At 41.8% G+C, this 26,346-nt stretch overlaps 2 protein-coding genes across 5 annotated transcripts in view; both read right to left on the bottom strand.

Moving 5' to 3' along the window:
• The window catches only part of hk1 (hexokinase 1), a 43,160-nt gene extending 27,150 nt beyond the window's left edge, over positions 1-16,010 (bottom strand). Inside the window, exons 1-2 of the mRNA XM_014213546.3 lie at positions 15,717-16,010; positions 1,919-2,081 (exon numbers count right to left, since the gene is read on the bottom strand). Of these exons, the coding sequence (XP_014069021.1) occupies positions 1,919-2,081; positions 15,717-15,779 (226 nt within the window). The 5' untranslated portion in view covers positions 15,780-16,010. The remainder of the gene's footprint in view (positions 1-1,918; positions 2,082-15,716) is intronic.
• A 6,842-nt stretch (positions 16,011-22,852) lies between these two features.
• The window catches only part of hkdc1 (hexokinase domain containing 1), a 29,330-nt gene continuing 25,836 nt past the window's right edge, over positions 22,853-26,346 (bottom strand). For 3 of the 4 annotated variants that reach the window (XM_014213559.3, XM_045723235.2, XM_045723234.2), the window contains 5 exons: positions 25,830-25,929; positions 25,556-25,739; positions 24,830-24,985; positions 23,946-24,179; positions 22,853-23,658 (listed from right to left, as the gene is read on the bottom strand). In XM_014213559.3, the coding sequence (XP_014069034.3) occupies positions 23,529-23,658; positions 23,946-24,179; positions 24,830-24,985; positions 25,556-25,739; positions 25,830-25,929 (804 nt within the window). In that variant the 3' untranslated portion in view covers positions 22,853-23,528. The other variant, XM_045723236.2, reaches the window with a different exon arrangement.

The following is a 26,346-nucleotide window of genomic DNA, read 5'->3' as shown; positions in this document are numbered from 1 at the left end:
AATCCACAATGTACAAAACAGTACAAATAAAGAAAAACCCTTGAATGAGTAGGTGTGTCCAAACTTTTGACTGGTACTGCACTTCAAAGTGATGGTCTGATAATATGCTTATTTTACTAAAACACTGAGTGCAGACGGATTAACAACATAATTTTGCCCTACTGCTATTGCCTGACAACAACACTGTATCTGCTATTATTCACTCTCTGCCAAATTGGTCTCCTGATGGGAGAAAGTCAGAAACTTCAGTGTAGCATAGCAATAGTATGTCGAGAGGTAGTCAAACCCACTAGACTTCCTCCCCTGCTTGCTTGTTAGGAATTGCACACATTTTTAACCAGCACTTTGGCAGACACTTTGATTGCTCTAGTTCACATTGCTCCTTCAAATCAAACTTAGAATTGAAGAACACATACAGTGAGGGAAAAAAGTATTTGATCCCCTGCTGATTTTGTACCTTTGCCCACTGACAAAGAAATTATCAGTCTATAATTTTAATGGTAGGTTTATTTGAACAGTGAGAGACAGAATAACAACAAAAAAATCCAGAAAAACGCAGGCACAGGTTTGAGTTTAGATTAAGAAAACCCACAGCGTGAGCTGTGATTGCGAATAGTTATTGAATTCCTAACCATACCACATGGAGCATTGGCTACACGGCTGGAAATGGTTAAACTCTGAGACTATCGATCTCTACAGAATATGAGGAAATCTTAGATACTAATTACTAGTTTGCAGCTATAAATTATGTCAACCTGGGATACGAAGACCGACAACCGTCGAAACATCTATGGTATGAGAACATTTCTGAATGGTACTCTGAAGTACCCATTCTAACCATGAAAGACTTTGATCTTTAGGGAAGCAGAGAGAGAGACGCTTGGATGAATGGAGGATTCCAACAGAGATCACGACGACACACTGAGTGTAAATATATATTGATTGCAGTTATTCCCAAATAAGTGAGCGTTCATGTGCAAAGGGTTACCATTTCAATTAATATAATTATCAACTGTGTAGTGATTCATTTTTTTGTCTTTCCCGCTGTTCTCAGTACACCCACTTCCCTTTGTCCACCAAGCCATCATATCGGCTTAGCCCACTAGGGAACCTCCCCTATCATTTCCTTGTAACCATATCTACTGTGTTGTTTGTTTATGCATTTCTGTGATTATTTAGTTAGTTAGTAAATAAATAATTAAGACAATTGGTGTATGGATGATTCATAGTAAAGGTTGGGTTCGTTCAGATAACCAACAATTTACGACGTTTGGAATGAGACTAGCGTGAGGTAAAGAATAATTCATTAATTAGAAGACTAATTGATCAGATATTAAAATGTCTGAAGAGTTATATTAGGAAAATTATAACTTTGTAATCTGAAGATTTTCCTTGGTGCCCCAATTTCCTAGTTAATTACGTTTACATGATTAGTTTAATCACGTAATAATAATTGCAGAGAATTTATTTGATAAAATAAGTCTTCACTTTAATGATGCCAAAGACATGACAAAAGTCATAACTATCTTTCCTTTGCGGTAACTCAAACTGTTGTGATTATCAGCTGAGAAACTTTTATGAGTTGAGTTTACTCCTTGCTCAGAGTTTGTCTGGGCAGTGTCTTAACATCATCCTAAAACCTATTCTGAGCTGAGAGTTTTTTCATTCTTAGGACCTTTTCTGAGATTCTTTGTGGATATGGGCCCAGACCCTGTTATTTCTATTGTGACTCTAGCCAATGGGTGAAAAAACAGAAACCATGCCACTTGACCAACTGGTTTCTGCCTCACACCTGGATTTGTAACTGTACAAATCTTTAACATGTAATTACATATTGTCCTTAAAAAAGAAAGAACCAGGCACAGATTTCCCACAACTCTTCTTCCTCTGAGTATCTGGTTGGAGTGTCCATGCTCACCTGACCCATCAGGAATGGACCTGACGAAGGTGGGCAGCATCTTGACAGTTGCTGTGTGGTTAGTGTCCCGACCCAGCCCATTCCCCAGTTCCCTCCTGAATCGCTTCATGATGTCCATCAGCGTCTCGTCGGAGAAACGCATGGCGTACAGGTACTTATCGATCTGAAAGACACCAACACATCATCATCTTTGATCATTTACAACCAGTTTCTTCAGATTAATCCAGGGAGTAATTCATTCATAATTCATAACATTAAGATGATATGATCTACTTTCTCCTTAAGAGGGAACACAATGAGCTCTCAAAAGACACTAACAGTTGCAAAACATCTACTAGTAGTGATTCAGCTGTCCTATGACATAATGGATCCAGTATCACTGTCACGACTTCCACCGAAGTCGGTCCCTCTCCTTGTTCGGGCAGCGTTCGGCGGTCGACGTCACCGGCCTTCTAGCCACCGCCGATCCACTTTTCATTTTCCATTTGTTTTGTCTTTGCTTTACACACCTGATTTCAATCCCACAATTAGTGCTCCATTATTTAACCCTCTGTTCCCCCATGTTTTTTTGTGAGTGATTGTTTGTTGTATTTTTGGTCTGTCATGGTGTGCATGTATTTGTTACTTTGTATATTTGACATTTTGAGTAAAAGTACTTTGACTATTCATATCTGCAGTCCTGCGCCTGACTCTCTACACCAGCTACACCTAGGACTCATTACAATCACGATGAAGGCCACCCCTCTAAGCCTTAATCTTGGGAGAGTGAGCTGTTCTCTCTAAAGTCTTTCCACATCTGTCCAGGGGAATGAAGGCAGAGTTGCTGAGGACAAGCAATTAATTTTTGTCCTCTCTAATGGACATTCGTTTTTGGTCTATAAGTCCATACATGGCATTGTGTTAGGTCCCGTTGTATCTTTGAGAGGACATTCTGGGCTTTTCAATGATATCACATGTGTGGGGGTGTTACCTTGATATTTTTTTATTTCTGATTCTTCAAAATGGCTACTATCACAATTACCATCACAATTAGCACATGTTATGGTAAGTGTGTGTAATTGTGTAATTATAATTTTTGTGAGTTTGATATTCAAATTGTTTCTAATAGGTAAATATCTCAGGAATAGTTTTCAGAACAGTGTACTATTTATAAAGAGCTAAATAAGAGCCTGTTAATGGCCCAGTGCAGTCAAAACCTGAAATTTCAGCCTGTTTTGATGACATCACCAGGTAGTAAATTTAATGAGAATGACTAATCGATCAGATATTAAAATATCTGAAGAGTTATATTCTGAAATATTTTGCTTTCTAAATCAACATTTTCCCAGCTGCCCCGACTTCCTAGTTAATTAACTTCTTTGGGATAGGGTGCAGTATTTTCACGGCCAGATATAAAACGTACCCGATTTAATCTGGTTACTACTCCTGCCCAGAAACTAGAATATGCATATAATTATTATATTTAGATAGAAAACACTCTAAAGTTTCTAAAACTGTTTGAATGGTGTCTGTGAGTATAATAGAACTCATATGGCAGGCCAAAACCTGAGAAGAGTCTATGCAGGAAGTGCCCTGTCTGACAATTTGTTGTCCTTCTGTTACATCTCTATCGAAATTACAGCATCTGTGCTGTAACGTGACACTTTCTAAGGCTTCCATTGGCTCTCTAAAGCCGCCAGAAAGTGGAATAGGGTGTCTGCTGTCTCTGGGCAAAGTATAGGAGCAGAGTTTGTAAGTGGTCAGCCTGGGGACAGTGAGACTGGAGATGCGCACGTGCAGGAGAACTCGCCATGTTTTTCTTTCTCTCTTTGAATGAATACAACGTTGCCCGGTTGGAAAATTATTGCTATTTTACGAGAAAAATAGCATAAAAATTGATTTTAAACAGCGTTTGAGATGCTTCTAAGTACGGTAATGGAATAGCTTGAATTTTTTTGTCACGAAATGCGCTCGCGCGTTACCCTTCGGATACTGACCTGAATGCACGTACAAAACGGAGGTATTTGGATATAACTATGGTTTATTTGGAACCAAAACAACATTTGTTGTTGAAGTAGAAGTCCTGGGAGTGCATTCTGACGAAGAACAGCAAAGGTAATCCAATTTTTCTAATAGTAATTCTGAGTTTAGGTGACCCCGAAGTTGGCGGATGTCAAAATAGCTAGCCGTGATGGCCGAGATATGTACTCAGAATATTGCAAATGTGCTTTCGCCGAAAAGCTATTTTAAAATCGGACATAGCGATTGCATAAAGGAGTTCTGTATCTATAATTCTTAAAATAATTATGTATTTTTTTCAACGTTTATCTTGAGTAATTTAGTAAATTCACCGGAAGTTTGCGGTGGGTATGCTAGTTCTGAACATCACATGCTAATGTAAAAAGCTGGGTTTTGATATAAATATGAACTTGATTGAACAAAACATGCATGTATTGTATAACATAATGTCCTAGGAGTGTCATCTGATGAAGATCATCAAAGGTTAGTGCTGCATTTAACTGTGGTTTTGGTTTTTGTGACATATATGCTTGCTTTGAAAATGGCTGTGTGATTATTTTTGGCAGGGTACTCTCCTGACATAATCTAATGTTTTGCTTTCGCTGTAAAGGTTTTGGAAATCGGATAATGTGGTTAGATTAACAAGAGTCTTGTCTTTAAAATGGTGTAAAATAGTCATATGTTTGAGAAATTGAAGTTATAGCATTTTTTAGGTATTTGTATTTCGCGCCACGCGATTCCACTGGCTGTTGACTGGGAAGCCCAGGGAAGTTAACGTCTGCCTAAGTTACTGCTCAGTTCTTCCAGTCTGTACAACCAGATGATGGGTCCGGAACGGCGATCCCAATCCGGACATCCGCTGCCCATCCTTGTGGCGGCCTGTTCCATTTGCAGAAATCCTACCTGGGTTGACCACCAGAGGGGGACTGCAATGGCGATTACCAACCGGACATCCACTGCCCATCCTTGTGTTGGTCTGCTCTGCTTTCAGAGAACCTACCAAGGTCAACCACCAGAGTGGGATTGCAATGATGATCTACAACCAGGACATCACGTGGTCATTATTATTATGTTGGTTTGTAACTTGCAGGATAATCACAAGATCCAAACCACCAGGGGGGGACTGTCATGACGTGGCCCTTTCTGGGTATAGATCGTGGCACCCCCACCCCTCTCCTAAACCAGGTTTCTTACCTCAGGTCATAAATACTGGGTAGAAACATCCATGCAGTATGGGGGTAGAGAGCCTAGAGAGAACAAAGAAAGACTTGGCCAAACTCCTAAATCCCCAAAATGGGAGAATTAAACAATATTTCTACTGTGGGAGTGGTCCGTGGACACTTAAGGGGCAGTCATGTTGAGTGTGTTTCATTTGATGATGACGGACAGGAAACACACATAACTGTACATTTCTCAATTATGGGGTTTGCATCTAATTCTTGTATAAAATGAATGAGTTAAGATTAAACTATTTGTGAAATGATGTAATGGGATATTAACCTTTAAAATGAGAGAATTGTCTTCAATGTAAAGTTTAACTAGTCAGTGGCCTCGCCCCCGTTAGCCAGCCATTACATCAGGCGTCATGGAACCGCCCTTTTCTTTGAAATGTATAAAACCACCTGTGACGAAATTTACATTTCAAGCCAAAGAGATGTAAGCCGGACGTCTCGATTGGTTAAGACAACGCAAACCATAAGACTAGAAAACCATCCCACGTGGAGCGTTGGCTACACGGCTGGAAATGGTTAAACTCTGAGACAATTGATTCAGTACAGAAGAAGCAAATTCTAGACGACACGAATTACTAGTCTGCAGCTAGAAATTACGTAAACCTAGAACGAGAATACCGACAACATTTCTGAATGGTACTCTGAAGTATCCATTCTACAACCGCAAAAGATGTTGTGACTTCAATGAAAGTTAACCACAGACTGATGAACCTTACATGACAATCAAGGATTCTTACAGAGAAGACAACAATGACATACGGGCGTAAATATATATATATATACATTGCAATTATTCTCGAATGAGCGGCCTTTAATGTGCAAAGGACTAGCATTTCAATGAATATAATTATAGACTGTGTGTAATGAATCCATATTGTCTTTCCCGTTCTTTCTCAGTCCCACTCCTTTCCTTTTGTCTACCAAGCTGTCATATCGGCTTAGCCCACTAGGGACTTTTCTATCATTGTTAGAAACCAATATCTACTGTTTGTCTGTTGTGTATTTCTGTGATTATTTAGTTAGATAATAAATAAATATTTAAGCCAATTTGTATATCACTGATTCATAATTTATGCTAGAGTTTGTGCAGATAACCAAGAATTTTACGACGTTTGGAATGAGACTAACAAGGTAATAATAAATCCTCTTACCGCTCCGATCCCGTTAGCGGGATCAACAGCCAGTGAAAAATCAGAGCGCCATATTCAAAACCAAATCTAATAATTTCTATTTCTCAAACATAAGACTATTTTACACCATGTTATAGATACACTTCTCCTGAATCGAACCACGTTGTCCGATTTCAAAAAGGCTTTACAGCGAAAGCAAAACATTAGATTATGTTAGGAGAGTACATCGACAAAAATAACCACACAGCCATTTTCCAAGCAACTAGCATGCATCACAAATACACAAAACACAGCTAAATGCAGCACTAACCTTTCACGATCTTCAACAGATGACACTCCTAAGACATCATGTTACACAATACATGCATTTTTTGTTCGATAAAGTTCATATTTATATATAAAAACAGCATTTTACATCGGCGCATGACGTTCAGAAAATATTTTCCCTCAAATACTGCCGGTGAATCAGCGCCACAATTTACAAAAATACTTGTCATAAAAATGTATACAAAATTAAACTGTCATTCAAAGAATTATAGATGAACAGCTCCTTTATGCAAACGCTATGAAAGATTTCAAAAAAGCTTCATGAGGAAAGCACTCTGCAATAATCTGAGTACTGAGCTCAGAAAAATACACTAGGCTATACAGATAGCCGCCATCTTGGAGTCATCTAAAATCATAAATTGCATTAGAAATATTCCCTTACCTTTGATGATCTTCATCAGAAGGCACTTCCAGGAATCCCAGGTCCACAACAAATGTTGTTTTGTTCGATAAAGTCCATAATTTATGTCCAAATAACTCCTTGTTGTTCGCGCGTTCAGTAAGCTACTCCAAATGTAGGAAGCGCGCGGATGATGTCACGACGAAAAGTTTAAAAAAAGTTGTATTTACGTTCGTTCAAACATGTCAAACGTTGTAAAACATCAATCTTTAGGGCCTTCAGAATGTGAAGATTCAGTAATATTTCAACCGGACGGTTCCTGTGTCTTGAAAAACATTTTGGAACGGAGGGTCCACCCTCATGAACGCGCGCCAAGAAGTGATGTCATTCCCTGCCTCAACAACTTCCCCTCCTTCTCATTCGGTCTCTGTTCATCGTAGACGCTTCAAACAACTTTGTAAAGACTGTTGACATCTAGTGGAAGCCGTAGGAAGTGCACAATTATTACTACGTCACTGTGTATTCAATAGGAAACGACTTGAAGAGAGCCCATGCATCCAGATTTCCACTTCCTGGTAGGATTTCTCTCAGGTTTTTGCTTGCCATATGAGTTCTGTTATACTCACAGACACCATTCAAACGGTTTTAGAAACTTCAGTGTTTTCTATCCAAATCTACTAATAATATGCATATCCTAGCTTCTGAGTTTGAGTAGGAGGCAGTTTAATATGGGCACATATTTTTTCCGAAATTGTCAATACTGCCCCCTATCCTTAAGTAGCTGTAAGAGGATAATACATGAATGAGAATGACTAATCGATCAGATATTAAAATATCTGAAGAGTTATATTCGGAAAATTATAGCTCTGTAAATCAACATTTTCTGTGGTGCCCCGACTTCCTAGTTAATTAAGTTTACATTATTAGTTTAATCACATAATAATAATTACACATAGAGAATTGATTTGATAAAACAAGTTTTCACATTTAATGACAGTAAAGACACAACATATATCTATATATGCACTGTGCATTCGGAAAGTATTCAGACCCCTTGACTTTTTCCACATTTTCACACGTTACAGCCTTATTCTAAAACGTATTGAATAGTTTTCCTCTCATCAATCTACACGCAATACCCCATAATAACAAAGCAAAGAGGTTTTTAGAAATGTTTGCTAAATTATACAAATAAAATATTCAGACCCTTTACTCAGTACTTTGTTGAAGCACTTTTGGCAGCGACTACAGCCTCGAGCCTTCTTGGGTATGACGCTACAAACTTGGCACACTTGTATTTGGAGAGTTTCTCCCATTCTTCTCTGCAGATCCTCTCAAGGTCTGTCAGGTTGGATGGGGAGCATTGCTGCACAGCTATTTTCAGGTCTCTCCAGAGATGTTTTGATCAGGTTCAAGTCCGGGCTCTGGCTGCGCCACTCAAGGACATTCAGAGACCTGTCCCGAAGCCACTCATGCCTTGGCTTGGCTGTGTGCTTGGGGTCATTGTCATGTTGGAAGGTGAACCTTCACCCTAGTCTGAAGTAGTGAACGCTGAGGCAGGTTTTCATCAAGGATCTCTCTGTACTTTGCTCTGTTTATCTTTGCCTCGATCCTGACTAGTCTACCAGTCCCTGCCGCTGAAAAACATCCCCACAGCATGATGCTGCCACTACCATGCTTCACCATAAGGATGGTGCCAGGTTTCCTCCAGACGTCACACTTGGCATTAAGGCCGAATTGTTCAATCTTGGTTTCATCAGACCAGAGAATCTTGTTTCTCATGGTCTAAGAGTCCTTTAGGTGCCTTTTGGCAAACTCCAAGTGGGCTGTCCTATGCCTTTTATTGAGGAGTAGCTTCCGTCTGGCCACTCTACCATAAAGGCCTGATTGATGGACTACTGCAGAGATGGTTGTCCTTCTGGAGGGTTCTCCCATCTCCACAGAGGAACTGTAGAGCTCTGTCAGAGTGACCATTGAGTTCTTGGTCAATTCCCTGACTAAGGCCGTTCTCCCCCGATTGCTCAGTTTGGCCAGGCGGACAGCTCTATGAAGAGCCTTGATGGTTACAAACTTCTTCCATTTAAGAATGATGGAGGCAATTGTGTTCTTGGGGACCTTCAATGCTGCAAACATTTTTTGGTACCCTTCCCCAGATCTTTGCCTCGACACAATCCTGTATCGGCGCTCTACGGACAATTCCTTCGACCTCTGCTTTGACATGCACTGTCAACTGTGAGACCTTTTTGACAGGTGTGTGCCTTTCCAAATCATGTCCAATCTATTTAATTTACAACAGGTGGACTCTTATCAAGTTGTAGAAACATCTCAAGGATGATCAATGGAAACAGGATGCATCTGAGCTCAATCGTATTTAATCCATTTTAGAATAAGGCTGTAAAGTAACAACATTTGGAAAAAGTCAAGGGTTCTGAATACTTTCCGACGGCACCCTATGTATATATACAGTACCAGTCAAAAGCTTGGACACACCTACTCATTCAAGGGTTTTCTTTATTTTTACTATTTTCTACATTGCAGAACAATAGTGAAGACATCAAAACTAGAAATAACACATATGGAATCATGTAGGAACCAAAAAAGTGTTAGGACGTGCTGATAGGCCTCACTCCGTTCTACATCTTCAGGAAACAGGGAACAATATGATGACTGCAAACCATGCTGTCTGTCTACAGTGACCAGTGATAATTAAGTGGACGTACCCCCTCTCCTTTATTGAGATGTGTGCTGTGGTAGTAAAAAAACATATTGAAATACCTTGTTAGGCATACTCCAGTGGCTAGAGAAACATACCCATGTTACATCTGGTTATCAGGTTAAACTGTCAAACAGTTTTTCCTTCACTCAATGCAAAGAAGTTGTGCCAAGTCAACAAGGGGCAATTTTAAGTCAATACAATAGCATTCCCTACAGAGTTAGTTGTATCTACAGTGTAATTATGTGTCCTATGTGTACATATAATGACAAAGGACAGGTGAAGACAATACTTACAACACAATAAATATTTTGAGACATTTTTGTACAATACTTATTACCAAATTTCATCAGCCTAGTCTCAAGGCTAAGTCGCTCTGGATAAGAGCGTCTGCTAAATGACGTAAATGTAAATGCTAATGAAATGATTAAAACAGGAAATGTGTGTAATGTCTTGGGCACGTGGGCCTAATCGTCTGACATATAAATAATTTTAATTAGTGAGTACAAACACAGACAAACTATGTGATGCCCATATAACATTCATTATCCCTGTGTACACCTGATCATATTGCACATATTGTAAAACATTTCTGAATACTACTCCATTTAAGGGGGAATACATTTGCAGCACACCAAACAAGTAAAAGCAGATCCATATTACAAAAAACAAGTTCAGCCCAACAATTTGAAACTGAGTGTTTCTTTCATTAGCACTACGAGTCATGCTGCAGCACATCTCAGATATCCACACAAATAACCTTCAGAGAATGAATAACCTGTGGTAAATTGTTATCCTGTTGGGGGTAGGGGGCAGTATTGACACGGCCGGATAAAAAACGTACCCGATTTAATCTGGTTACTACTCCTGCCCAGTAACTAGAATATGCATATAATTATTGGCTTTGGATAGAAAACACCCTAAAGTTTCTAAAACTGTTTGAATGGTGTCTGTGAGTATAACAGAACTCATATGGCAGGCAAAAACCTGAGAAGATTCCTTACAGGAAGTGCCCTCTCTGACAAGATCTTGTTCTTCTTGTCTCTGTTTATTGAAGACTGAGGATCTTTGCTGTAACGTGACACTTCCTACGGCTCCCATAGGCTCTCAGAGCCCGGGAAAAAGCTGAATGATATCGAGGCAGCCCCAGGCTGAAACACATTTGCGCTTTTGGCAAGTGGCCGATCAGAGGACAATGGGCTTAGGCTCGTGCACGAGTCGACTCCATGCTTTATTTTCTTTCGTCTTTTTACCTAAACGCAGATTCCCGGTCGGAATATTATCGCTTTTTTATGAGAAAAATTGCATAAAAATTGATTTTAAACAGCGGTTGACATGCTTCGAAGTACGGTAATGGAATATTTAGAATTTTCTTGTCACAAAATGCGTCGTGCTCGTCACCCTTCTTTACCCTTTCGGATAGTGTCTTGAACGCACGAACAAAACGCCGCTGTTTGGATATAACTATAGATTATTTGGGACCAAACCAACATTTGTTATTGAAGTAGAAGTCCTGGGAGTGCATTCTGACGAAGAACACCAAAGGTAATAATATTTTTCTTATAGTAAATCTGACTTTGGTGAGTGCTAAACTTGCTGGGTGTCTAAATAACTAGCCCTGTGATGCCGGGCTATCTACTTAGAATATTGCAAAATGTGCTTTCACCGAAAAGCTATTTTAAAATCGGACATATCGAGTGCATAGAGGAGTTCTGTATCTATAATTCTTAAAATAATTGTTATGCTTTTTGTGAACGTTTATCGTGAGTAATTTAGTAAATTCACCGGAAGTTTGCGGGGGGTATGCTAGTTCTGAACGTCACATGCTAATGTAAAAAGCAGGTTTTTGATATAAATATGAACTTGATTGAACAAAACATGCATGTATTGTATAACATAATGTCCTAGGTGTGTCATCTGATGAAGATCATCAAAGGTTAGTGCTGCATTTACCTGTCTTCTGGGTTTTTGTGACATTATATGCTAGCTTGAAAAATGGGTGTCTGATTATTTCTGGCTGGGTACTCTGCTGACATAATCTAATGTTTTGCTTTCATTGTAAAGCCTTTTTGAAATCGGACAGTGTGGTTAGATTAACGAGAGTCTTGTCTTTAAAATGGTGTAAAATAGTCATATGTTTGAGAAATTGAAGTAATAGCATTTCTAAGGTATTTGAATAACGCGCCACAGGATTCCACTGGCTGTTACGTAGGTGGGACGATTTCGTCCCGCCGACCCTAGAGAGGTTAACATGGCTTTGCCAGAGAAACCTAAAGATGTTTGATACTTCCTAATACTTGCTGGCTTTAATCTAATGACATTATAAAATGGCGCAGGAGAAGAAGGCAGACGTTTTACGTGTCCCCAATCGATTGTGTTTTTTTGTTCATTCATAACTTATTTTTTTACTTATTTTGTACATAATGTTGCTGCTACCGTCTCTTATGACCAAAAATAACTTCTGAACATCAGGACTGCGATTACTCACCACGGACTAGCAGAATCCTTTTAATCCTTTAACGAGTCTGACGAGCCCGACTTGAACCATATGCTGCTTTCTCGGGAACAGGCCTAGATCATTGAGATTTGTGTGAAGAGGAGGCAGAGAAAAAGGGGCCAGAGGGTGGACTGCCTTCTGAGAATTCATAGGCGATCGAATAAACCCCCTCTTCCTTCCATTCTGCTAGAAAACGTGCAATCTTTGGAGAATAAAATCAATGACCAACGTTATACGCTGGCTGGTTATACGCTGTACCGGCAGGATAGAACAGCGGCGTCTGGAAAGACAAGGGGCGGCAGACTATATTATTGTAAATAACAGCTGGTGCACGATATCTAAGGAAGTCTCGAGCTATTACTCACCTGAGGTAGAGTATCTCATGATAAGCTGTAGACAACACTATCTACCTAGAGAGTTTTCATCTGTATTTTTCGTAGCTGTTTACATACCACCACAGTGAGAGGCTGGCACTAAGACAGCATTGAAGGAGCTGTATTCCGCCATAAGCAAACAAGAAAACGCTCACCCAGAGGCGGCGTTCGTAGTAGCAGGGGACTTTAATGCAGGGAAACTTAAATCCGTTTTACCTCATTTCTATCAGCATGTTAAATGTGCAACCAGAGGGAAAAAAACTCTAGACCACCTTTACTCGACCTACAGAGACGCATACAAAGCTCTACCTCGCCCTCTATTTGGCAAATTTGACCATAATTCTATCTTCCTGATTCCTGCTTACAAGCAAAAATTAAAGCACGAAGCACCAGTGACTAGATCAATAGAAAAAGTGGTCAGATGAAGCAGATGCTAAGCTACAGGATTGTTTTGCTAGCACAGACTGGAATATGTTCTGGGATTTCTCCGATGACATTGAGGAGTACACCACATCAGTCATTGACTTCATCAATAAGTGCATCGATGACGTCGTCCCCACAGTGACCGTACGTACATACCCCAACCAGAAGCCATGGATTACAGGTAACATCCGCACTGAGCTAAAGGCTAGAGCTGCCGCTTTCAAGGAGTGGGACTCTAACCCGGAAGCATCAATACAGGACTAAGATCGAATCGTACTACACCGGCTTTGACACACGTCGGATGTGGCAGGGCTTGCAAACCATTACAGACTACAAAGGGAAGCACAACCAAGAGCTGCCCAGTGACACTAGCCTACCAGATGAGCTAAACTACTTCTATGCTTGCTTCAAGGCAAATAACACTGAAACATGCATGAGAGCACCAGCTGTTCCGGAAGACTGTGTGATCACGCTCTCCGCAGCTGATGTGAGTAAGACCTCTAAACATGTCAACATTCAAAGGCCGCAGGGCCAGACGGATTACCAGGATGTGTACTGCAAGCATGCGCTGACCAACTGGCAAGTGTCTTCACTGACATTTTCAACCTCTCCCTGTCCAAGTGCCTGTGCCCAAGACCACTAAGGTAACCTGCCTAAATGATTACCGACCCGTAGCACTCACGTCTGTAGCCATGAAGTGCTTTGAAAGGCTGGTCATGGCTCACATCAACACCATTATCCCAGAAACCCTAGACCCACTCCAATATGCATACCGCCCCAACAGATCCACAAATGATGCACTCTCTATTGCACTCTCCACTGCCCTTTCCCACCTGGACAAAAGGAACACCTATGTGAGAATGCTATTCATTGACTACAGCTCAGCGTTCAACACCATCGTGCCCTCAAAGCACATCAATAAGCTAAGGACCCTGGGACTAAACACCTCCCTCTGCAACTGGATCCTGGACTTCCTGACGGGCCGCCCCCCAGGTGGTAAGGGTAGGTAACAACACATCCGCCATGCTGATCCTCAACACAGGGGCCCCTCAGGGGGTGCGTGCTCAGTCCCCTCCTGTACTCCCTGTTCACTCATGACTACATGGCCAGGCATGACTCCAACACCATCATTAAGTTTGCCGATGACACAACAGTGGTAGGCCTGATCAATGATGAGACAGCCTATATAGAGGAGGTCAGAGACCTGTCCGTGTGGTGCCAGGACAACAACCTGTCCCTCAACATGATCAAGACAAAGGAGATGATTGTGGACTACAGGAAAAAGAGGACTGAGCACACCCCCATTCTCATCAATGGGGCTGCAGTGGAGCAGGTTGAGAGCTTCAAGTTCGTTGGTGTCCACATCACCAACAAACTAACATGGTCCAAGCACACCAAGACAGTTGTGAAGAGGGCACGACAAAACCGATTCCCCCTCAGGAGCACACCAAGACAGTTGTGAAGAGGGCACGACAAAACCGATTCCCCCTCAGGAGACTAAAATGATTTGGCATGGGTCCTCAGATCCTCAAAAAGTTCTACAGCTGCACCATCGAGAGCATCTTGACTAGTTGCATCACTGCCTGGTATGGCAACTGCTCGGCCTCTGACCACAAGGCACTACAGAGGGTTGTGTGAATGGCCCAGTACATCACTGGGGCCAAGCTTCCTGCCATCCAGGACCTCTATACCAGGCGGTGTCAGAGGAAGGCCCATAAAAATGGTCAAAAACTCCAGCCACCCTAGTCATAGACTGTTCTCTCTGCTACCGCACAGCAAGCGGTACCGGAGCGCCAAGTCTAGGTTCAAGAGGCTTCTAAACAGCTTCTACCCCCAAGCCATAAGACTCCTGAACAACTAATCAAATGGCTACCCAGACTATTTACATTGCCCCCCCCCCCTTCTCCCTCTTTTACACCGCTGCTACTCTCTGTTGTTATCATCTATGCATAGTCACTTTAATAACTATACCTACATGTATATATTATGCACATTGACTCTGTACCGGTACCCGGTATATAGTCTCGCTATTATCTGTACTTTTAAAACTGCATTGTTGTTTAGGGGCTCGTAAGTAAGCATTTCACTGTAAGGTTGTATTCGGCACATGTGACTAATAAAATTTGATTTGATTTTGATTTGATTACATTTATCACAAGGATATAGGATTGCCAGCTACAGTATGTTCTTGCTAGCTGTTATTTAGGCACATTTGCCACTAACACACCCTAGCTAGTAGTCCTGCAACAGCCAGGAAAGGAGGTATTGGGCATTTTCAACATGTGCATTCTCAAAGTTTGCAATCCTTTCTCTCTCAACAATGATAGAGCGAAATGATTACAGCAAGGGCCTCCAGGAAGCGGGTTGGCGCAATGTCATTTGAAGGCTGAAATCTGGTAGATGCTCCTGAACTGCCCCCTCACAAGGTTAGAGCTAAACACACCCTACACATTCAGTCACAACAGACATGGAAAAACCCAGGGCCCACTGCTCAGGGCAGGCTACATCCTGGTTTCAAGGGCATTGCAGTGTTACAAGATGCCTGACCGGCGCTGTAGATGCTGCTGCATGCTATCACAAGACAGGGTAATGTAAGCCTGAGAGTGAATCTACCACCTTTAAGACAATCTATAAGCCCAGGGCTTCAAATTGTGTCACTTGTTGTCACACGGCCCTGAGCTCTGTGCCTCAAAGCTGTCCTATTTTTGGAAGGTAGGTAACAACGGCTCTGCTTGCTGTAGCCACATTCCTACAGGGCACTCACCTTTTTGACTTTGTCATCCTTCAATTCAGTGAAGTAGTAGGCCAGAAGCTGTGCTGCGATCATCCTGTCCACCGATGTGGTGAAAGAATAAACAGAGAGCTAAATAAAAAGGGAAATCCCTGTAGTCCCCTCTCCCCGGCGAGGAGGTTTAAAAAAGATCCCAGTTTCAATCCAAACAAAGCTAGAGAAATTGGTCATGTATGGGGCTCGCAACACTCTCTCCCTGGTTCCCAGGAAGTCAGACTACATGGAGTAATTTTAACTTGAATGCAGATACAGGCAGCAGGAGAGCTGGGATGGGGACTGGTTTAAGCCCTGCCTACTGCCTGTGCTCTGATTGGCTAAGCTGCTGAAGCCAGGGCCTCCTGGGCAGAACCCAGTTGACACGATGACTGGCTGCCTGTTACACACACTCTCCTTCACTAGAACATGGGGTGGTGGAGGAAATGAGGAAGTAGAGGAGGCAAAGAAGGAAGGGATAGAGAACTGGTCTTGATCCTTTTTTTACTGTGCTAAATAGGAAACAAACAGGCACGTTCATCACATTGCTGTGGTGATGGCTCATCTGGGTTAAACTGTAGGCAGAGAGAGAGGTTACACATTCATCACGCTGCATTTCGCTACACTCACAATAACATCTGCTAAATATGTGTATGTTACCAATGAAATTATTTTATTTTATTTGTGATGGCTCATAGGGGTTAAAGAGTAGGCAGAGAAAGGGGTTAGATTACAATTAATAATTATTGTCCTTGCTTTTTGGTTGGGCCTGGGTCACTCAAGTGTCCTCTCACCTCTGAAGGGCTTTTTCTAAGGGGGTCACTGCAGCTTGTCAGGGAGCTCATTTTGCTGACTAATACTTATGTTGAATTCCTTTAATGTCGACTATGTTGCTGCGGTCTGTTAACTCACTACAGCCTACAATGGTCAGTTTTACAAGCTGCTTGAAGGAAATTTATCACAGCGTTGTAAAGGTTTAGTGCTGTTAGTGACAACAAAGATGAGGGGATTTGGACAGGCATTCTGTGAGAATCAATGGGGAGCATTAGGAGAACAGGTATTACCCCCAGGGATACAATCCAGAGGATATTTTTGTTTGTCTTCATTCTTGACTATTTGAAACATACTTTGACTTTGCCCTCAATTGGAATTTGCCTGGGTGGCAATCTGCCAGTCGAGTGGACTGCATGATTTGTAGATTTGTCTCATTATTTTTAAAATGATTTGGTGCCACAAGCATTTAATCCTCAATCTACCCACTGTCACTAAAATGATGCTTAGAGGTCCAGTTGTGTTGCAAAGGCACAGCAACTGACTTTATGACCACTACAAATTGATAACACGTTTCTTTACAGCAATGTACTTTTAAACCAAAGTTTAGTTGAAATTTAGCTGCCTGTAAGTTACTGTCAAATTCACCACAACCCCTTTACAGTGTATGATATTCCATCAATACTACTAAAACAGGTTAATAATTCAAAATGTCAAAACTCTGTATTACCCACGTATAGTTTACTATAGAGTCTGAGAGGGAGTGATTCTTACACATTGGATATGCATGCACAAACACAACCAATAAACACAGACTTCGCAAACATAAAGCAATTTCCTGTCAGTGACAGATTTGGTTACAATCACCATGGGGACAACATAGAGTATAGGATGTTTACACAGTAGATAACAGAGGAAATGTTCCTCCAAAGAGCTGGGATAAGTAGGAATTCACACTGAGCAATATAATATGATTTTGATCATGTGCACTGCATGAAACACATTTTATGAGTTGATCATTCAAATATTCACTTTATTTTATTGACACATATAAATTGAACAGTTTTGGCATTGGTGGGGAGAAGATATCAATAATATGTGTTTGAGTGTACGCCCTATTCTGTATGCCCTATGCTGTGGAATATTTTGGATTATAAACTGGGTGGTTCAAGCCCTGAATGCTGATTGGCTGAAAGCCATGGTATATCAGACCGTATACCATGGGTATGACAAAACATTTATTTTACGGTTCTAATTACATTCGTAACCAGTTTATAATAGCAATAAGGCACCTCAGGGGTTTGTGATATATGGCCAATATTCCATGACTAAGGGCTGGGTCCAGGCAAAAGAACAGCCCTTCGCTGCGGTATATTAGCCATATATCGCAAACCATCAACAAAACATCTTCAGCCCTGGGCATAAGTGACATAAGCAGTTACTTAGGACCCCTGGCCGCCAGGTGGCCTATGACCCCTAAAAACGCATAGCGGTTGTTTTGGCAGTGTCTTAGGTGGAACTGCGTTAGAGCTGTAAAATCCACAAGCTGCTCCTGGCATTATACCTAAAGCGGACATTCCCATCGGCTGCATGGAGTAGCATTGATAGAAATCCCATGCAGCCTTGTTACAAGTATGAACACTGGAATGTGAGATATAATCTACACCTCGATTAGGCTGATAGAAATCCTCCTTATTTTGTTTAATGATTTTCAATTTGAACGTCATTATTTCTATATAGCCTACACTTTCTCGTTCTGAACTTCTAACGTGAGTGGGACTGGTGTGGCTTCGTGACAATGATCAAGAGCAGCTGCTGACCAATTTTGTCAGCTCCAACGGAGTTACAACTGCGACACCACCAAAACATCAGCTATGCGGGTGTTGGCTATCGCTGGTCAATGTTTGATTTGATTGAATCTAGGCCTTAGAATAGTAGAATACACAAGGTGCAATTTCTAAATTTGGTTGTTCATCAGCGATTTTCCTTTTGTTATGTCAGTCACTGACAGTCACTCAATTAGCCCATGTCAGCTCGCATTTTTTAGACTGGTAAGTTATTCTAGCCAGCTATCTAAACTTGTAGTAATCATGGCTGAATTACCAACCGGGCATGAAGATGACATACCAGGGCCCCCCTTGACCTCCAGGGGGCCCCCACAGATTTATTTTGTTACTCTCACTCAGATATCATAATGGCATAAATCATGGCAAAATGTGTAGAATTTAAACGAAATTAGCTTTAACTCTTGCGTGGTGTTCGTGTCTGTGGGACCCATTTTCAATGATTACTAAAATAAAAATGATACAATTAATTATTTTTTCAACCTGAACCTCATTGGCCTTGGCTCATCTTCTGTGAAGAACATGTAAAATAACACATTTTCTTTGAGTGCACACTGTGCACCCCCCTACACATTTATATTACATATGTGGTGTTCAGGTCCACTGGACCTAGGGGAACTGTGGAAAAGTGTGTGTGTAGGTGAAAACAAGCGAAAATGTCTTCACTCTGTCTTCCTCCCTTGGCCTGCTGTTTCAACATAGCACCAATAACCTGTCTGCCTGTCTTTTCTCGCAATCTTTACCCTTTGTAGTGTGTAAAACTGCACAATGTTATTACAGTACATTATTTCGATACATTGAAAAATATTCTGTATTTTCCCACACTCTACCCCAGCCAGGTGAAAATTGGGGGAGGGACACAATAAATAAATAGCTCCTTAACACAATCAATCAGTATGGCAAAAATAATCTCTGCTCAGAGGGCCTTAGAAATAATTTTTGCAGACAGAAAAGCTAATGTTTTCCACTTTGGAAGATTAAGAATTTTCCAAATATGAGGATCGTGTCTCTGTTAATTCGGAGTCTGACAGTGAGTTGGAAGAAGAGAATGAGATTGACCCTCAGCCAGCCACAGGACCAGCCCGTCAGCAGCCAGCCCCAGGAACCGTCAGCAACCAGCTCATCAACAGCCTGCCTGAGGAGAAATAGGGATGTCAAAAAAAATTGAAATTTAATGGTCTTCTTGCTCAAGGAATAAGCCACTCCGCATGGCTGCCAATGTGATAAGGATGCAACCAGGGCCAACGCGGATGGCGGTTATTCATGTGCAGGACATTGTCTTCTTTTGAACTGTTAATCCCAGACACCATCCAGAAAATCATTCTGAACTGCACTAATTTGGAGGGAAGGTGTGTTTTTGGAATGAGATGGACCAAACTCATTTACATGCATACTTTGGTGTTCTTATCCTTGCTGGTGTTTTCAGATCCAATGGGGAATCCACAGAATCACTGTGGGATGCAGAAACTGTTAGAGAACTTTTCCGTGAAACAATGTCTCTGGAAAACTTCCACATTATTTCCAGGATTACCCGCTTCGACAACTGAGACACCAGACCAGTTTGGCGGCAGAGAGACAAGCTGGCTGCAATCAGGTCAGTGTGGGACAAGTGGGTGGACCACCGTCCCCTGTTTTACAACCCTGGGCCCAACGTTACTGTTGATGAGCAGCTTATACCATTTAGGGGCCGCTGCCCCTTCAGGCAGAACATACCATCTAAACCCACAAAATATGGAATCAGATCTGGGCTGCCTGTGATGCTGCTTCATCATAAACTCAGCAAAAAAAGAAATGTCCTCTCACTGCGTTTATTTTCAGCAAACTTAACATGTGTAAATATTTGTATGAACATAACAAGATTCAATAACTGAGACATAAACTAAACAAGTTCCACAGACATGTGACTAACAGAAATGGAATCATGTGTTCCTGAACAAAGGTGGGGTCAAAATCAAAAGTAACAGTGTGGCTACCAGCTGCATTAAGTACTGCAGTGCATCTACTCCTCATGGACTGCACCAGATTTGCCAGTTCTTGCTGTGAGATGTTACCCCACTCTTTCACCAAGGCACCTGCAAGTTCCCAGATATTTCTGGGGGGAATGGCCCTAGCCCTCACCATCTGATCCAACAGGTCCCAGACGTGCTCAATGGGATTGAGATCCGGGCTCTTCTCTGGCCATGGCAGAACACTGACATTCCTGTCTTGCAGGAAATCATGCACAGAACGAGCAGTATGGCTGGTGGCATTGTCATGCTGGAGGGTCATGTCAGGATGAGCCTGCAGGAATGGTACCACATGAGGGAGGAGGATGTCTTCCCTGTAACGCACAGCGTTGAGATTGCCTGCAATGACAACAAGCTCAGTCCGATGATGCTGTGACACACCGCCCCAGACCATGACGAACCCTCCACCTCCAAATCAATCCCGCTCCAGAGTACAGGTCTTTATAAGCACTCGACTTGGGGGGTGGTTCCATGACGTTTGGGTATAATGTCTGTGCTCACGGGGGCGTGGTCACTGACTAGTTAAAACTTTATGTGAAAAACCATACTCTCATTTAGAAGGCTAACATCACATTTCATATTTTCAAAAGTAGTCAAACTTAATGGGTGGGGTTATATCCTGCCTATTTGGCCCTGTCCTGGGGTATCATCGGATGGGGCCACAGTGTCTTCTGATCCCTCCTGTCTCAGCCTCCAGTATTTATGCTGCAGTAGTTTATGTGTCGGGGGGCTAGGGTCAGTCTGTTACATCTGGAGTATTTCTCTTGTCTTATCCGGTGTCCTGTGTGAATTTAAATATGTTCTCTCTAATTCTCTCTTTCTTTCTTTCTCTCGGAGGACCTGAGCCCTAGGACCATGCCTCAGGACTACCTGGCATGATGACTCCTTGCTGTCCCCAGACCACCTGGCCATGCTGCTGCTCCAGTTTCAACTGTTCTGCCTGCGGCTATGGAACCCTGACCTGTTCACCGGACGTGCTTGTTGCACCCTCGACAACTACTATGATTATTATTATTTGACCATGCTGGTCATTTATGAACATTTTAACATCTTGACCATGTTCTGTTATAATATCCACCCGGCACAGCCAGAAGAGGACTGGCCACCCCTCATAGCCTGGTTCCTCTCTAGGTTTCTTCCTAGGTTTTTGGCCTTTCTAGGGAGTTTTTCCTAGGGAGTATTTCCTAGCCACCGTGCTTCTTTCACATGCATTGCTTGCTGTTTGGGGTTTTAGGCTGGGTTTCTGTACAGCACTTTGAGATATCAGCTGATGTACGAAGGGCTATATAAATAAATTTGATTTGATTTGATTTAATCATTCATTTTATACAACATTCAGGTGCAAACCCCATAATTGAGAAGTGTATACAAACAAATAAACAGTAATGTGTGTCTCCTGTCCCCAAATGAAACAAACTCAACATGACTGCTCCTTAATAAGTGTCCACGGACCACTCCAACTGCTTGGAATACAGAAATATTGTTACATTATTCAACCTTTTGACGTTACCATACTGCAAAGTCTTTCTCTGTGGTAACAAAGGGATTCACAGCTTTCATTTTGGCAGAGTGGGGAAGGGACTTTTGGTATTTATGACCGTCATAAACCTGTGGTGAGAGAGGGGGGGGGCTATGATCCTCACCCAAAAAGGGCGCATCGTGCCACCTCTCTCATCCTCTTCATGTTCTCCATGGTTGAAAGAAAAGGGAAAGTCTTCTCCTCAATAAGATTAGATAATCTCAATGTAAATCTGTGCTACGAACTTGTTCCTCCAGATAGGATTGGCCGGGATTTAAGAGAAGGTGATTCATTATATAATCAAACGGTGACTACGCTACTTTGCTGGGCCCAGTGTGTCTGTAGTCCTTCAGAACCACACATCTATGCTGATTCCCCTTGTGATATTTCTGACTGAAAGCTCTTACTGTTACAACATAACAAACAAGAATACTGAATGAATGCACCCAAATATTTTCAGCCAAAGGAGCAACAAAGGCTACACTTAATCTGCCAGACACAATCATAATAATCATCCTATGCTGTATACAGTATTTACAGGGGGCATGTATGTCAGTGCATAGTATTTATATTATTTACATGCCTATCCACAGGGGTGCTGTTTAGATTCTGGTTTTGCGAGGTGTGAAGTGAGCTGAATAATTAGCCCAGGAGGCTAGATCACTGCTAGGACAGAGAGGGATTAGTGTGAGTGAGGTTCCCTCTACTACTGCGCATGGTCTGTTGACGTAGCATGCAGCTGCCCTGGTTTAACGCTTCCATTTTATCCCACTAGGGGCTTAATTTAGGCAATATAAGAGGGGGCATTCCAATGTTGTAACCCAGGATATGACTCAAAATTATTAACGGGGTTGTGTAATTGAATTCTACACGATGTGACAATTGAATATAGATTTGGAAACAGCTTTAAGCCACTGATAGTGCCAATATGTCTTACTCAACACATGCTAGAATCTCTACAGAGAAGGGATACATTCCACAAACTTGGCATTTCAATTGTATTATTTGGAGTAGTTTATTGAATACAGATAATTTTAATGGGTATATTCTGTACATTGAGAGGGATTTCCTTCAGTACTAATATATTCATATAAGTGGAATTAGTCCTGTTGATATCTAAAATAAAAAAGCATCATACAAGTTGACACATACTCTGTTGCATATGGAGAGCTTGAACAAAGTTGCAAGTTTAACTTCCTCAGACTTCACCCACCAGATCATCACAATGCTGAATAGTGTTGTTATGACATTCCAGTCTGATCCATTCCATTTTCCAACTCCCTCTGCTCTGGGCCACTCCCATTGCTGTTCCTGTCTGCTGAGAGCATGAGGACCATTTCAAAACAACGCAATAACACATCTAGATAGTAGCAGTGAGTCTCAATCTGCTCCCTACCTCTTCCCCTTCGTCCTAACCCATTCAATGTTTTGCAAGAGGGTCTGGATAGGTATAGCAGTGTAGAGGTGGATAATCCAAATACAGACAGAATTTTAACAGTAGCTATTTGATTATATTGCAGTGGTACTATGGCCAGAGAATATTGCACAGCATCACACCTTCCTTACATTACATTTACAATGGCAGACGACGATTAGAAAGAACCACAAGGGTCCCAATTCCTTTGTGTGTTTGGCACAAAAAAACTGTGCATACACGAGGTCTAATCTTGTGTTAAGTTTCTCCACGCGCCACAGCTGTGATGAGGGCGGCCCCTTTTCCACTGCCATCTTCTGATAGGACAAACTCCACGTCACACTGTGGCGCCAGAGCCTTGACCGTGTCCTTGAGGATTCTGGAAAAGCTGCACAGTTCAAGAGGTACTGTGTTAGATGTGTTGTGCTTTAAAACTCTTTAAAACTGTGCCAAAGTCTGAACTAGGGCTTAATTTGACTCCTGGCTACATGTTGCCCCTAGAGGTGGTGGGTTGATTTCCTTGCTTCCTTCCTTGCACTCTAATCTGACCAGAAATACTATCTCCCCTTCTCTCTCTATAAAAATAAAACGACATAAACAAAACTCTGCAGTCTGTTCAAGAATAATTATAACCCTGTTAAATCTAAATATCCCTTGCCCCTGGTGGCTACTCACTGTGGATGCAGCTTGTAGAGTGTTCCGTCCACCCCCACGGTGATGTTAATTTGGTTCAGCCCACGGTTCTCTCTGATTTTGTCGACAATGGCGGCCATTCCGGCTCCACAGAGCTGAGCCGCCCGGTGAGACACTGTACCACACACCTCCTTGACGATGATACTGTCATCACATGTGCTGTCCAGACCCAGCTGCTGCAGGATGGACCTCACCTGCAGTAGCGCCAACCGGTCACTGGGTAGGAGATAGAGGAGTCACACACTTGATATTCTTGTACATCTGGATATTCTTGTACACCTATTCACTACATTTTACATTTTAGTCCAGAGCGACTTACATTTAGTGCATTCATCTTAAGGTAGCTAGCTAGGAGAGACAACCACAAATCATAGTAAGTAATTGTTTCCTCAAAGTAGCTATCAGCAAAGTCAGTGCTATTAAGAAAAGACAAGCGCGAGAAACACAAGGGTAGGGGTGAGGGGTCCTGTGGGATTAATCAAGATACTTTGTGAATAGGTAGGTTTTTTAAATGTTTTCGGAAGATGGGCAGGGACTCAGAACCGAAGGAACCAAACAGAGGCATTCATAAGCAAACAGAACAAAACAGGGAGGGACCCACCTGAATTTGTCCAATAGAAACTGAAATGTTTTCCGTTTGGAGTAAACGGTTTCTGTTGCAAAACGTTTTGTTACGTTTCTGGAAACCATAGTATAAAAGCCTATTCATGCAACTGTAAATACTTAAGTATTCCTAACCGACTTTAAAAGCATATGTTCAAATATTCATATTAGTAATCCTATATCCTATGTGGACTTACATTCGATCTGTCTACTATTAGAGGCCTGAGTTGCTGTACTACGTGATCATTTATACAACTCTGTACCTCTCTATTTGGGACAGGAACTTGGTCTCGAAGATGCCCCTGGTCTTCAGAGGCTCTGTGATGTGGCCTCGGAACAGAAGACCTCTCCTGGTTAGGTCGATGAGAATCTGCCTCACTATCTCCCCCAAATACATACCGCTGGTCATCTTCTCAAACCTGGGGCAACAGGATATGACATGAAATAGGCGACATGCAAAACAGCTTCAATTATTCAATATTTCACTGTGCCAATAGTCTAGACCTCCAATTAACCAAAATATGGTCAAGCATAATTTTAATCAAGCCTTTTTAAACGATCATGTGTTAGGGAAAATTCCCATAAGCATAATCAAGTATAATGCATATCTCTTTGCACAGTTGAATAACTAATATTTAGCATTTATCATGTAGATACTTGTAGAACCTTGACCAAACCGGATTATGGGACAGTGTCCACAAACATTAATTAAGCATCTCCCTTTAGCATGGTTGAATAACTAATTCACATTAGATTTAGACTGAGCTATGGATAAGAAAATAATTGAATGACAATCCCTGGCACCAGGGTGTCCTCTAGTGGTACAGGAAGTGGTCAGTCAGGTCTGGATGTATCCTGTAGTGGTACAGGAAGTGGTCAGTCAGGTCTGGATGTGTCCTCTAGAGGTACAGGAAGTAGTCAGTCAGGTCTGGATGTGTCCTGTAGTGGTACAGGAAGTGGTCAGTCAGGTTTGGATGTTAACAACTTGCCTTTGTTTGCCGTTGTTCAATGACCCCTCATCTACTTCTCTGTCAAACCTGGTCCGGATGTCCTCGATGCAGTCATTCTCGCCAAAACCGCCCCACTCTGTGTTCACACACATCTGTCCCTCGTCCCCCTCCACCATCTCAATGTTCCTCATCTCCTCCATGTAGCACACATTACTCCCCGTCCCTAGGGGGCAGCATTTCACACTAAGATCATACATACGTCACTCTATAGTACAATGTAAAACCAACAAGGCTGAGAATAGGCCCTACATACCAGCAATGAGTCCTATCTCACACTTGGGGTCTTCATATGCACATGTCATCATTGTGCCCACTGTGTCATTCACCACAGCAACAATGTCAAGATCAAATTCCTACAGGAAACAAAATATTACTTTGACCTACACTATCGTTCAAAAGTTTGGGGTCACTTAGAAATGTCCTTGTTTTTGAAAGAAAAGCATTTTTTTTTGTCCATTAAAATAACATCAAATTTGATCAGAAATACAGTGTAGACATTGTTCATGTTGTAAATGACTATTGTAGCTGGAAACGGTAGATTTTTATGGAATATCTACATAGGCATACAGAGACCCATTATCAGCAACCATCACTCCTGTGTTCCAATGGCACGTTGTGTTAGCTAATCCAAGTTTATCATTTTAAAAGGCTAATTGATCATTAGAAAACCCTTTTGCAATTATGTTAGCACAGCTGAAAACTGTTTTGCTGATTAAGGAAGCAATAAAACTGGCCTTTAGACTAGTTGAGTATCTGGAGCATCAGCATTT

This window comes from Salmo salar, chromosome 01 (assembly GCF_965601325.2).
Source record: "Salmo salar chromosome 01, fSalSal1, whole genome shotgun sequence".
In the NCBI taxonomy this organism is placed as follows: domain Eukaryota; kingdom Metazoa; phylum Chordata; class Actinopteri; order Salmoniformes; family Salmonidae; genus Salmo; species Salmo salar.
This window is presented reverse-complemented; position numbering and strand designations above follow the sequence as displayed.